The 14,688-nt window shown below is 63.0% G+C and overlaps 1 protein-coding gene across 1 annotated transcript in view; it reads right to left on the bottom strand.

Annotated features, from left to right (window-relative positions):
* Jph3 (junctophilin 3) overlaps nt 1-14,688 on the bottom strand; it is a 40,096-nt gene that overhangs the window by 12,890 nt on the left and 12,518 nt on the right. Inside the window, exon 3 of the mRNA XM_013012714.1 lies at nt 9,545-10,338. Coding sequence (XP_012868168.1) covers nt 9,545-10,338 — 794 coding nt within the window. The remainder of the gene's footprint in view (nt 1-9,544; nt 10,339-14,688) is intronic.

Raw genomic sequence — 14,688 nt, 5'->3', positions numbered from 1 at the left:
GGGGGCGGGCAGGGGGCAGGGGGCGGCGGGCAGGGATTCACTGTCCCACAGTGGAGAGGCCCAGGCAGCAGGCCCCCTGCAGGGAGCTTGAGGACAGGGAGCCCCCAGGGAGAGCGCCACGGGCACCTTCATTGATGTGAGCACAGCAAATGGAGACCAGGGATTCTGCTGTAGCACCAGGAGGCTGAGGCAGGAGGATCTCCAGTGTGAGGCTGGACAAGGAGGCTGAGCCGTGTGGAGGCCGGGAACGTGTGTGGGGGACAGGAAGGCTCTGGCAGGCACCGGTCACCAGGGAGCAGGGCTTGGCTGACCTTCTCTCTGGGTGCCAGGGGGCCTCCCTCAGGACTCAGGAATACCCCTATCTTACAGAGGGAAAGTCCTCGAGCCAGAGAGTTTGCTTGGGACCCCACCAGTTTCTCAGAGTTGACCCAAACCCCAAATCCGGCTTGGCGACCTTCCTTCTCCAGTGGTCCCAAGCTGGGGTGCACTGGATTCCCCCATGCCCCCTCCTCAGCAGAGGCGGGGTGCTCCACAGATACCAGCAGCCCAGCCGGCCGGAAGGCGCTCACCACAGGGACCGATTGGGGCCAGACTGTGGGGAAGCCCACAGCCCCACGTGGCCCCCACACTGGAGAACCAAGGCCCACGAGAGAAGGGCTCAGGGAGGGGGTGTCGGGGTAACAGGGGTGTCAGGCTCCTGGGGGGGCGTAAGGGTTAATGGAGGGGAAGCAGGTTTAACAGAAGAGGTGACGGGGAGCCGGGGCTCGGGCTGCCTCCTCTCGCGGGGAGGAGAGCCGAGCAGCCACGCTAGGAGGCAGGGCCGCTCTGCTCGTCTTCACATGGGCTGCGGTGGCCACACCTGGAGTCCCAGCCCTCAGCACAGAAGCACAAGGATGCCAGGCTCCAGGCTGGCTTGGCCTGGGCCACACAGGGAGACAGACCCCGTCTCAGGGACACCAAACGGGTTTCCTCTGTGCTCCTCGGAAGACCCCCCGTGTTAGGAAGGGGAGGTGGGCGTGTGACGGGCTGAATCCCGCTCACCGGGCCGGAGCGGGGCTGGCCTTGCTCTGAGCTTGGATGCACGTGTAGAGGGAAGACGCTGCAGGGCAGGGCAGGCCGGCGTGGGGAGGGGAGGGCCTGGCCCGGGCCTCCTCCACAGGCAGCAATGGCTAGGGATGCTGACACCAAGCCCACAGCCAGGGCCAGGAAGACAGCCTGCCCCCCTCCATCCGAGAGGCCCGGCCTCCCACGCTACCACGCAGCCTAGAAACAGCCCAGCCCAGAGGGACCTCTCCCCCAGGCTGCTGCCGCCCAACAACCCGTCCTTCCCCAGGGAGGCAACCCAGGAGGGTCGGGGTCCATGGGGTGGCCCCACACACGCGCAGACAGCCAGAGGCCACAGGACCCCCAGGCCCTCCACAGAGCCAGACCAGGGCCTGCCTCCGCCTCCCAGCCTTCCCCCCCCCCACCCTGGGCCAGGCCGTGCCATGCCCAGCAGAGACCAGGACAAGGAGCACTCCTCCCCCGTCCAGCCTGCGTGCTGGCAGCCCCAGGCCCCTGCTGGGCCCCTCTGGGCACGGGACCACGCCTGGGCCGCTTCCAGCCCCAAGCGACACCCTCCACGGGGCAAGCGTGTCCCCGCACACCCAGCCCACGACCCACGCTCCACCTGGGATTCACTAAGGGACGCTCTCCTGTGCCGGTCTGTGCCTGGCTTCGGAAGTACCAGGGTCTGAACTTAGGGCCTCCGGCTCACCAGGCAGGCGCTCTACTGCTCTACCACGCCCTCAGCCTGTCCTGTTAGTTCAGGTATGTCCTTCTAGAGACGTGAAAAGCCAGCGTGCAGGATGGAGGCGGAGTCAGCCATGTCTACACTGGATGGGACGTGCACACGGGCCTGGGCACATGTCCACGCGGGGGGCTCCTACAAGTGCCAGGGCCCAAGAGGCTCAGGCGGCCCTGCTGTGCAAAGGGGGGGGCTGGGGGGAGGGCTGGAGGGGAGGGCTGGTAGAGCACTAGGCCTGAGCAAAAAAAGAGCTCAGGGATAGCTCCTAGGCCCTGAGTTCAAGCCCCATAACCGACAAAATAAAATTAAAAATAAATAATAAACAAATGAAGTAACCAGGCAGGGCACGCACACCTGTAATCCTAGCTACTTGGCGGAAGTAGGAGGATAATGGATTCTAGGCCAGTGCAGGCAGAGGGAAATGGGACTGCCTCAAAAACAAAAGAAAAAGGTCTGGGAGCATGGCTCAAGTGGTAGAGCCACTGCCTACCAGGTACAAGGCTGTGGGTTCAATCCCTAGTCACAAACAGACAGAGACAACTAGAGGTGCGTGCGCGCGCGCGCACGCACACACACACACACACACACACACACACACACACACACACACCACACACGTTCTTTTTAAAATAAAAGAGGGAAGTTAAACCCTTCCTCTAATCTCTTCCCCAGCCACTCTGCTTCTGCCAGGTAACCACTCTTGACTCTGGTAGATTCTCCTTCACCAATCTCTAGTTCTAGGCGTGCACACCTGATTTGTGACATAAACGGGTCTCTCCTGCGTATCTGCTGTGTGACGCATCCCGTCCCTGTGACCCTGCTGACACCCTCAAGTTGAGCTCCCAGCCTGTCTCCCACAGGTTCAGCACACCCAGCTAACAAAATTTAAATCTGAAATAAAAATGGCTCCCAAACCTGTGAACTTTGACAGCCCAGGACACCACAGCTGGGAGATTCCACGGAGAATCCCCTCAGTGTGTCCCAGCCGAAAACAGAGAGAGCAGCAGGGCCAGCGGCTCACGCCTGTAACCCCTAACTAGTGAGGAGGCTGGGAAGATGGGGCTTCAAAGCCAGCCCAGGTGGATAAACCCGAGAGACTTTTATCAGCAGTAAAAAGACGGAACTGGAGGTGTAGATCAAGTGGTAGAACGCCAGCTGGGAGGGAAAAGCCAAGAAGAGCACAAGGCTCCGAGTGAACTCCGCACCGCGCACACACACACACGCGCACACACACACACACACACACACGAAACCTAAAACTGCAATGCATAGGCATGAGCTCTACGTCCAAAAAAATCTCCTTATTCATGAGAAATTATTCCAAAAGCCAATGAAATTCAAACGTGGAACCCGTCTGGTCCAGAGACTGGCAGGTAAGCGGCGCCAGCCTGGCCTCACGGTCCACAGAGGGATAGTGCCTCTCTCCCCGCGTGTGGGGGCGCCTGGCCCCCCCACGAGCCCACTCCGCACTATCTTCTTGTCCGACACTGCGCATTCTGTTGGCTCTGTATGGGCAAACACAGAGCTTTCTCGCTCTCGTTCAGGGAAGGTGCCAAAATTCAGAGTCTGCTTGCACGGGTGGACGCGGGTCGGCTGCTATTCCTGACATCCAAGTCAGGGCCAGGGGGACCTTGTGCAGCTGGGTTTTCCCACAAAAAGCCTGTCTCCAGGATAGATTTCTAGAAGCACAAGGAGCCTCGCACACTGCTGGAGGGGAAACGCTCTCCTGGAGGCCTCTAGCTCCGGGGTCCCCTTCCCCCCTCCCCGGGGCTGACGGGTGGAGCTGTCTCCTGGGGGTTTTAAGGGGCATTTCAGGGCCAGGGAATAAGGGTGATCTTGTCCTGGTTGGGACCAATGCTTCGAGCACCAGGAATCCAGTCTTGTCGCTGCTGCCCGGTTAAACCTTGTGCCCTCCGGGGAGGGGTTTGGGTGGGCTCTGACTTCTCTCAGATTCAATACCCGGTTGTTGGTGAGCAGCACCCTACCAAGAGGTAGAGTGGCACTCGGGAGGACGGGCTACCAGACAGACCCAAAGGAAGCCAGCAGAGAGGACGGAGCTTGTGGCTGGCAAGCGCAGACACGGTCCACCCGGCTGTCTTGCGGGGCTCTGAGCCCATTTCCATCTTTCTGACCCCGGCTGCACAACCTGTGTGTCACGGTGTCACAGGAGAGGAAGCTGACACCCTGCAGCAGACAGCCCTGCCTGGGCCAGAAGGAAGGCCTCGTGGGGGCCGAGGACCGGTTCACGCGGCACCCAGGAAGGAGGGTGAGGGCTGCGTCCCGGTTGTCATGACAACCCACAGGGCAGCGCCGGCGCAGGTCGGCTTTCAGAAGTTCTGTCACCCTCCTTCCCGCGCCTCCCCCCCCCGGTCTATGTTTAGACCAGCGCCCCCTCTTTCCATCACCCCCAGCCGGCCCCCGCATGCCAGGAATAGCAAGCGAACCTCTTCACGCACTGCCTAGAGACCCACGGGGCAGGGCGCGCATCCCACCAAGTCCACGCCTCCTGGGCCGGCGCCGCCGGTTGGGCCAGGTAGGAAAGGCGGTCCTGGCTCCAGAACAAGCCGGGTCTGCGGTGGTCTCTGGCATAAGAGCTAAAGCCTCCCTCCGCCTGCCCTCCACGCTCACGTCCTGAGCCAGCCTTGTGGTTTGCCTTTCCAGGGTCTGCGGCTGGCGCCCGACGGAAGGGGGCGGGGTGTGGAGAGGGCCAGCACGCAGGGCGGGTGTGCCACGGGGCGGCCAGCCTGGGGGAGGAGCCTCTGAGGCCACGGCTGCCCCGGCCCTGCCCCAGGGCTGTGTGCGGTCATGGTGGACAGGCCAGCGACGCCAGCCTCCACGCCAGGACGGCCGGATGGAGCTGCTGAGAGGACCCAGAACTTCCCCCCCACCTGCTACAACGTGGCCAGTGAGGCTCCACGTCCAGTCTGACCACCAGGTGCTGGGGGCAGAGCCTCCATGGACGTGATGTGCGATTCCAGGGAGGCTGGGGGGGCCGCTGCAGGGGCGCGCCACGCGCCAAGGCCTTGGGTGCCCGCCACTGTCCTCACAGGCAAGGAGACTCAGGCCCCAGCGACCTCCACCCACAGCACTGGTGAGCCCACACCGGGCACGTGGGACGAAGGCTCGTGGTCCTTAACCATGCTCCACCAGCCTCACGTGGTGGTGGGCCACACTGCCTCCTGGCCGCCCGGACCCGACCCCTTCGCCTGCCAGAGCCCCCGTGGCCCTGGCCCACACCATGTCCTCGCTCCCGCGGGAGAGCACTGGTGCACCCACGCGCCAGCCCAAGCCTGGCCCGGGGAACCCCCACGCACACGGGGGGGGGGAGCTCACGGATTTCTACCATCACGCCCCCTCCAGGGTCCTGAGAGGCCCGTCCGCAGTGGCCTGCGTGCAGTGGGTGCTTCGGAGGGCAGGTCTGCTGAGCAGCAAGCAGATGGGCCGCTCAGGAGGAGAGGGAGCAGCAGGAGGCTGGGCAGGGACAGACTGGTGAGGACTGCGCTCCAGAACCACTGCCGCCGGTTCCGCGGGGATGCTGGTGCCACCACGAGCCGAGGCCAGGCTGGGCAGTCGCGCTGCGCCCGAGGGCTCCGGACAGGCTGGCATCACCCACCGCACGCACACACCTGCTGCGAGTGCTGTGTGCAGAGCAGAGCCTCCTGCGTGCCGGGTCCCCCCCCCACCGCCACGGACACCCCACGCTGCAGCCTTGGCGCACGGCGCTCCATCACACTGAAGCCTCAAGCTGACCGGTAGCTCCTGCGCAGAAAGGACTCACTGGCCCAACCACACACAAGTGGACAGACAGAGACAGAGTCAGACACAGCCTAGAATCTTCCATGCTGTGATGTGAGCACACATCCCCAGCACATAGTGACTCCCCGAACAGCCAAGAGCGCGTGGGGCAGGGACACCGGATGCCTCTGCGTCTCCCGGCCCGCCTTCAGCCTGCTCTGCCCACCGCACCCCGGAGGTGGGCACCCGACCTCCCCGCCTGCAGACGCTTCCTGCAGGAGTGAAGGGAGCCCCGGGAAGCTAGCTGCTTCCAGGCCCTGGGCGGCGGTGCACAGAGCCTCGGCCTGGCCCTGGCGGGAGCAGCCAGAGCCACTCCTCACTGCTAACTGCGTTCTCCGAAGCCACGCCCGCCCACCCCCCCAGGTTAACGAGGTGTTTGTAACACGTCCGCAGATCCCAGGGACCAGATCCCAGTGCGCACAGCAGCCAGCTAGGCTGCTGAGCGAGCTTGGGGCCCAGCGGGGCCCAGGAGGCCTCCTCTCCCCTTCCCAAAATGGAGGCCTGAGGAGGTGCTGCTGGTCTGTAATGCCCCGGGGCTCAGCGTGGTATAGAGGACCTGAAAACTACATCCAACAGAGTCTGGAGCCAAAACACAAAGCCCTCCAAGGCCCTACAGGTGCTCTACAACTTGAGTCATGTCCTAACCCTTTTGCTTTTGTTTACCAGAGCTAGCCTCTAGCTGTGATCCTCCAATCTCTGCCTCCCAAGTAGCTGGGATTATCAGTATACATCAACATACCTGATCCACAATTTTTTAAACTTGAAAAAAATCTCTCGGCACCTGGAGCCAAAGGAGGTGAGAGCCTACTCTGCAGAGCTTCAGATCGGCACAGAGGGTGGGCACGGGAGGCTGTGCGCAAGGGACTGTTGACACAGCCCAGGCATGCACAAAGCACAGCCGCTCTTGGAACACGGCTTTATATACCCATGACAGACATTACTAATCAATCAAGGTCCACAGCCCCAGCAGGATTTGGCCTCAGAATCCTTCTCAACTCAATGCTCTGGGCAGCCACTACCAATCAATCAGAGATGGCAGAAAGCCGATCCCATGCCCCCCCCCCCACCGCTCCAGGGGTTGGTCTAGAAGGCGGCAGGCGGCAGACAGCAGGGCGGGGTGTCTGGGTCTGCAATGGGCACCCCAGCTGGGCACAGATGAGCCGTAGCTGAGGTCACAGCCAGCGTGGCACCCCGCCGGTAACCGCTCAGCCACTTCAAGTAATTGCTCCGCCAGGCAGCCCTGCTGGGAAAATCACTAAGGGATAGGGCTAAGACGGGGAGCAGAGGCTGCGGTGGGCACCGGGCCACCATGGCAGCCCAGACTCGATCGCAGCAGGGAACACAGCTGCACCCCTCCCCCCCTCGCAGTGTGTCCTGCCAGGCCGGCGCCCTCAGAGCGCCACACGCGGTGCCAGCTGGGGGCCAATGGAACCTTCTGAACTTGCCATGGCCAGCCCTGGGGGAAATGCCAGAAACTGCAGGTGGAGAAGGCAGGGGGCGAAGAGACAGAAACAGGGAGAGAGCAAGGAGAGGGGAGGAGGAGAGGGGTGGAGAGGGGAGGAAGCAGGAGAGGCCGAGGCAGCCGCCGCCACCGTGTGGCCGCCGCTCACGCGCTGACCCGCTGGGACCAGCCCTATGGGCCAGGCCCAGCCCAGGCCCGGCCCAGGGAGCCTCAAGGCTTCTAGGAAAGCCGGCACCACACCAGTGTGTGGGACAGACAGCAAGCACCCCGACACCCCGGTGACCCGGCACAGGGAGTGGAGACCTGGGCTGGCCCTGCCCCGAGACCACCGCCTGCCCCACTGTGAGCGCAGGCCAGGCTCCCGCTCGGTGGGAGAAGGGCGGCCCGGCCCTCGGAATCCACAGGTCCTGTCCCGGCCGCGACCACTGCTACAGAAGCTGCTGAGACGGCCCGGCCCACTCGGGACACAGCGCCGTCTGCCGCTCCACTCGGCCCTGCCTGGCGGGCGGGAGCCGGCAGGACCGGGCTCCGTGTCTGCGCCACCTCCCAGCCGTGGGGCCACCGCAGCTGCCAGGCCAGGCACTCGGCAGCCGCCACACAGCACAGCCGCTGGGCGGCTCGGACCTGAAGCCAGAGGCGCTGCTGTTCACTGCCGGCGGCTCCTCCTCCCTCACCCGGGAGCACCGCGGCCACCCCACCGGCGCTGAAGCCACTCACGAGGGGCAGAGGCTGCCCAGCCCGGACACGCACCGCAAGCCCACCTCTGCGTGAGGGAGGAGGACTCCTGCCAGTGGCTCCTCCCCACAGAGGCTCCCTCAGCTCCCCTGTGACCGCGGACACGGGGCCCAGTCACACCACAACCCACTGTGACCCGTCCACGCCAAGCTCCAGTCAGGGAAGCCAGACCTGATGGGCGCAGGCGGTCAACAAGCTGGGAGGCGCCTGGGGGCCTGTGGAGCACCTGCCCCTCCACGCCCTCTCCGCCTGTGCACACACCCATCTGTGGACACGGATGTGCGCCCAGAGGGGCCGGCTCCACCCTGGGGTGGCCCCCAGTCAGGGCCCGAAGGGCTGATCCTGCAGGGAGGCCACCTAGCCAGACTTCCCCCCTCCTGTCCTTCTGTGCTTCTGGCCCGGCCCCAGTCTCCTCCCAGGTCACCAGTGCCAACCCTGGTCCAGCCCTGTGCTGCTCCAACCTCAGGGCCACAGGACAGGGCCGGACCCTCCACACGAGCTTGGCAGGTGCCATCTCCCGCTCACTATCACCGATGAGGAAACCAGGGTTCAGAGAGACCAGCCTGCCCCAGGGAGCGGCTCACGGCACTGGCCGCGCCAGCCCCACACCAGCTGACTGAGAAGCCTCCAGGCCTCCCGCGGGGGCAGGAATTCTGCTCCTTACAGCCGTCTCATTGCTTTTTGGGGCCAGTCCTGGGGTTTGAACTCAGGGCCTGAGCACTGTCCCTGAGCCTTTCTGTGCTCAAGGCCAGTGCGCTACCCCTTGAGCCACGGCACCACTTCTAGATTTTTCTGTTTCTGTGGCGCTGAGGAATCGAACCCAAACCTTCATGCATGCTAGGCAAGCGCTCTATCGCTGAGCCACCTTCCCGGCCTGAGCTGTCTCATTTCTCTGTAAATGTCAGCTATTACAAGGGACAGGTGTCCATTGCTGAACCATAGCCACCGCCTTCATTGTCATGTCACCAACCACAGGGCCTCACCCTTGGCTGGAGACCAGGCTGGAGGGCTGAGCACCACCGAGCTGGGCTTTCCTGGGGGCCCAGCCCCACTGCCTGCAAACCCAACACCTTCCACACAGACACAGGAACATTGTCCCGGGCCCCACGGCTCCCTGCCGGGGACAGCAGAGGCTCCGAGCGCCCCTGAGGTCTGGACAAGCCCCTCAGTAGCTAGATTGTGAGAGCCCAGGTCTACTCACTTGCAGCGCCCTGGCGGCCTACGGGGCTGCTTCCTTCCCCCCGGGGAAGGTGGCTGGGTGGCTCAGCTTCCCAGCTCTCAGTCTCCTGGAGCCTCTGCAGCTTCTCAGGAGCCAGACCAGGCACCTCTCAGCCCTGAGGCTCCTGAGACAACGGAAGCCCACAGACACCCACAGCCTCCTCCGGACACATCCCTTAGGATGGAGAGGCCCGCTGAGCCTCAGGCTCGACGTCCCACAGCCCTGCCGCCGAGGCTGCTCCACACCACCCACCAGCCCAGGGCGGCCCCTGCGCCAGCCCTTGACAGCTTCCGTTCAGCACACCGGCTGTCGCGGAACAGAAGAAAAGAGGTGCTGTCATGTTTGAGGAAGAAACAGCAGTCCCCAGACCTCAGATCGGCCATTTCCACGTCCCACATCTTCCATGGCCACCTCGGGAGACCTCCGAGGAGCCCCAAGCTTCCATGGGGCTCAGTTTGGGTAATACTCCCACTGACCAGAGTGTGGTCTCTGACCCCCTTCCCCCACACCCTCTCCCCGCCCCGTGCAGCGCACCACGCCCCCCTACCTGGAAGCGGCGATCTCGGCCTTCTGCCTGGCAATGGTGGCGGCCCGGCCGGCGGCCTCCACGGCCCGGTCCACCTTCTCCCGGATCTTGCTGGCCCGCAGTGGGATGAGGTTCTTGCGCTTGCCGCTCACCAGCACGTTCTGCTTGTACTTGCCCTCCTCCTTGGTGCCGTCGGGGAAGGTCATGCAGCCGTAGCCGTGCCGCCGGTTGCTGGCCCACTCGCCCTCGTACTTGAGCCCGTCGGAGCGCTGGCTCACGCCGAAGCCCGCCCGCTTGTCGTTCTTCCACTCGCCCACGTAGGTCTCGGTGGTGGTGGCGTCGATGTCGTCCTCGATGGCGGCCAGCTCCGCCTCCGCCTCGCCCAGGCTGATGGTGGAGTGGATGTCGCTGGCGGTGGAGCTGACGGTGCTCATGCCGGCCTCGCTGCGGAAGGAGCTCTGCTTGCTGCGCTGGCTGGCCAGGCTGCTCTTGGACTCCGACTTGCGCAGCTTCAGCCCGCTCAGCAGCGAGCGCCGGAACAGCCCCTTCTTCTTGCTCTTCAGGATCTCCGAGTCGCTGTGCGCCACCAGCACGAAGCCGCCCCGCGACACGGCGGGGCTGCCGGCCACGGCGGGGGAGGCGTCGGGGTGCAGCGCCGCGCCGTTGGTGTGCTCACTGCGCAGGGAGTTGATGGACGTCCTCAGGGGCGAGCGGATGACCGCCGCCATGCCATAGGGGACGCTCTGACGCACCCCATAGCCCTGCCGCATGCCACCGGCCCACTGGCCCTGGTATGTCCCTGGGGAGGCAAAGGGGAGAGAAGTGAGCTCCCAGGGTGGCTGGGGGGGTAGGGGTACAGGGGCACGAGGCGGGGGGGTAGGGGGCTCCCAGGGCAGGAACACAGGGTGCAGGGTGGACAGCCCTCCGGCCTGGGCTCCCTTTTAAGTGACGCGGCTGGGGGTACAGTGCATCAGTCATCGTCACTGGCGGCCATTTCCAAAGACGGTGCCGTGACCTGCCTCCTTCCTGCTGCTTCTTTCCGACTTAGGAGATCAGGAGAGGGTGGGAGGGGGAAGCAGGATGCATCCGAGTCCAGGGAGAGCTCCCCCCAACCTGAGCATGAAGAGGAGTCGGGGGACACGGGGAGGGCTCCCCCCAACCTGAGCATGAGGAAGTACCGGGGGACACGGGGAGGGCTCCCCCCAACCTGAGCATGAGGAAGTACCGGGGGACACGGGGAGGGCTCCCCAATCTGAGCATGAGGAAGTACCGGGGGACACGGGGAGGGCTCCCCCCAACCTGAGCATGAGGAAGTACCGGGGGACACAGGGAGGGCTCCCCCCAACCTGAGCATGAGGAGGCAGCGGGGGGCAACTAGATGAGGGGCTTAGCTGTTTCGGGGGCATCCCGAAGAGTGCATCCAAGAAGAGTCTATAACCCACCGAGCCGGGACCCGTGGAAGAGGCAAGCGAGCAGAGAATGAAGCGCCAGCGCAGCAGCAGGCGGGGCGGGGGCTCGGGCAGGCACCCCGCACCCTCTCAGCACATGTCCTCAAGAGCCAGGGCAGAAATAAGCCTCGTCCACCAACAGACAAAGGCGTCGACTAACCATGGCCGCGCCACCGTGTGGCACGTCAGCTAGGACAGGGGAGAAGACGTCATGGCGTGCGCCTGGCAGCCTTGCCGACGCGCTGGGGACAGGAGGCCGGACAATTCCAGCACCCCCTTGACGGCCCGGAAGGCCAGGTCCACGCACCAGGAAGGAGCGAGGCGCCGCTGCGTGGGGCCACACGTAAGATTGCTTCTTGGGGACCAAGTGCCCATCTTGGGCGATGGAACTACCCGGAAAGTGGTAAGATGGCAGCGCCAGGCGCCTGCTCAGACCACCCAGAGACACACGTAAGACGCGGCTGCAGAGCCTGCTGTGACGGTCTGGGCACTGCAGGGGCCGAGGCCAGAGTGCAGGCCATCCTGGAACCCATGACGAGTCCCATCTCCTTACTCAAACGACCCCATCCGGTCCGATCCTGCCAGGCCAAGCAGCCACACCCCTCACAACATCCTGACCTTCCCCAACCACAGCCCAACAGCTCAGGGCCCACGCCACCCTACCACACACCCACTCAGGCCGGCACCAGGCTGCAGGCATCTCAGACGTCTTCCCTACTGAACAGATGCATGCCCCCTGGGGACGGCAGATGGCCCTGCCCCCTGTTCCATGTGGCTGGGGCAGAGGGTGGGGGGAGGGGAGGACGGGGGACAGATGGGCGGGAAGTTCAGAGTGCACAGGACAATGACCGAGCCATCCTTCCGAGAGACCTCAGCCGCGGCTCAGCGAGTGGCTGCCGTGGTACGGCTCAGCAGGGAGCGCCTGCCTAGCCGGGCACAAGGCCCGGCACACACAGGCGACACCGTGTCTGAGACGGACGTCTCCAGACGCGGAGCCTGCCCAGGGGAGGCGGGGGCAGGGCCTACTGCGCAGGAGGAGCGGGTGGGGTGCGGGGCCTGGCAGCAGCCCAGTCCCACAGGAAGCACCAGGGATCTGTCCCGCCCAGCCACGGGATGAACACTGGCTGTCCACTTTGGTCATGTTGTACCCCAAAGCTGGATTAGGGGTGGCTAGCCTGCTAGGCAAAGAAGCCGCTGCCGGCCACTGTCCAAACACTGGAAGCAACTTTGGACTTGAGGATGGGGCTGGATCCTTGGGTACCCCGAGGGAGGGGCATGGGGGGGCTGACGCTGGGGGCCTGTGGTTGGCCTTCCCACCTGATCTGGGGCCAGAGGACCAGCACCTGCTTGCTGGAGGACCCTCTAGCTACAGGGGCCACTGACCAGAAGGAAATGGCACTGAGCATGCAGAGCAGGTCCAAGGGCTTCAGCCAAGAGCTGATCTCCCCAACAACTCTCAGGACAAATGACAGAGACCCCATATATCCAGAGACAGAGTAGCAGAGCACGATCGTGGCTGGGGACCACGTGGGCAGGACACTGACCAATGACAAGCCTGAAGAGGAAAGACACTGCCTGTGCTGTGTGTACATGTGTGTGCACTTATGTGCATGTGTGTGCACGCATGCCAAAATGTGTATGTGTGCAGGTATGTGCGGGTGTGCGTGCCTGTGTGCATGTGCAGGGGTGTGGTGCTGGAACTGAACCAGGCCTGCATGCATGCTAAGCACATACAGCACAGACTTCAAACCTGCCGCCCCACCTCACTCCTCACTGACGGCTAGTATTTACACATAATGTTCAACTGTACCCTGAGGGCAAATTCCTAGAGCCAAATTTCTTGGTCACACAGATTTCTTTCTTGTTTTGGTAAGCTGTCCTCAGAAAAGACTTGAGTGACCATGTGCTGGTGGCTCATGCCTGTAATCCTAGCTTCTCAGAAGGCTGAGATCTGAGGATCACAGTTTCAGAGACAACCCACAGAAGAAAGTCCATGAGACTCTTATCTCCAATCAACTACCAGAAAACTGGAAGTGGCGCTGTGGCCCAAAGTGGTAAAGCACTAGCCTTGAGCAAAAGAGCTCAGGGACAGTGCCCAGGCCCTGAGGTCAAGCCCCAGGACTCATGCACATGGGTGTGCATACATGCACATGTGCATGCGCACGCGCGCCACACACACACACACACCCTTAATGAAAATGACTTCCAAGCTACGTTCTATAGCAACTTAACAATCCAGTAATTGGGCCACAGAGACTTCTCCCACGTGTCCTTCTTGTGTTGCTGCTACAACACATACTCCACCAAAATAAGGGAGAACATCAAGGAAGAGCCAAACATGGAGAGATCACCCAACACGGGAAGGGCAAAGGGGAGGCCCGAGAAGAATGGGGGGTGGGGGGGTGCAGGCCGTCGGTACACTTGAATCTGTGTGTTTTGGAGACAATCTGGAAGAGCATGTTGATGGCACGCTTGGAGGAGGGGGGAAATGAACCAGTGATTTGAAGAAATCCACACAGTTGAGAAAAATGAGGCCATTATGGATTGGCGCCGCGCGCGGAAGGCTCAGCGCGCTTTGCTTAGCTCAGCAGCAGCAGTTCTTGCACAGTCACAACCGTGGAACGCACCGGGAGTGCATCTGACTTTTTACATTGTGACTTAACAGCATGGGGACATCCAGAAAGAGACGGAAGATCTCTACCTACCGCAGCAGGACGGGGACAGACAAACCGCGCCTGAGCGGGGAGGCAGCGGACGCGCGCCACGGACGTGGGGAAGGTGGAGGGCAACACAAGGTCCAGTGCACAGGAGCTGGAAGGTGGGTCCCAGCCCCCTGCCAGCCTGTACGAAGCTCTGTGCACGCCCCTTCCACCCTCTCCCAGCTCCTGTGGGTGGCTGTGGCTGCCTGTAATGACCACTACCGCATCAGGGATGGTACGTTATCACTAAGTCCACAGTTCGCAGAGGGCTTTGTCCTGGTCTGTGGGTTCGGACAAATGCAGGAGCTGGAGTAGAATGTGTATAACCGGAGCTAGCGTCACAGCCCGGTAAGCCACGCTCCACGGCTTCTGCCTTCCCAGAAGCCATGCTCCGGTCACGTGGCAGACACAGGGGTACCCCAGGGCAGATCTGAGAGGTGGGGCCCATCAGATGTTCCCAGGGAGGGGAGGTGCAGCGGCTCTCTGAGGAGACAAAGGCTCATTACCCACCAACCAGGCAACAGCCCCAGGGGAAGCCCTTGCGTCTGCGCTCATTTGCTGGATGCAAACACTTGAGTTTTTGCTACAGTTCAGTCACCTGCCCAGAGCTCCGGGTGGATCTGGGACTGCACAGCTGGCATCTCCGGTCCCAAGCTTGCATGGCCCCGAGTGCCCCTCGGTGGCAGGAAGCTCTACCCAGAGGGGGCTCTGGGAAGAGCAGGCCTGGCTGTCCCTCAGGGGAAGGCCAGCCGGCCGGCCAGCCAGTGTCCCCAGTTCCCCGAGGCATCCACTCCCAGCTGGCCATCGCCGCCCCTGCGAATACAGGAGGCAGCTGAAATTTCCAAAAACGTCTTCCTAGCCATCATCCATGAGTCCTGGAGGGCTCAGGGACACACAGGAAGTGCCTAAGTCCCAGAAAACACCCCTGGGAAGCGGAGTCTGCCCGCATGCAGCAGAGACATGCCCGAGGCCATCCTGTCCACTCCCTGGGAAGCGGAGTCTGCCCGCATGCAGCAGA

The sequence above is a fragment of the Dipodomys ordii genome, unplaced genomic scaffold (genome assembly GCF_000151885.1).
Source record: "Dipodomys ordii isolate 6190 unplaced genomic scaffold, Dord_2.0 Scaffold18, whole genome shotgun sequence".
Taxonomy (NCBI): domain Eukaryota; kingdom Metazoa; phylum Chordata; class Mammalia; order Rodentia; family Heteromyidae; genus Dipodomys; species Dipodomys ordii.
Note: the sequence above shows the minus strand (reverse complement) of the source record. Positions and strands in the feature narration are given on the sequence as shown.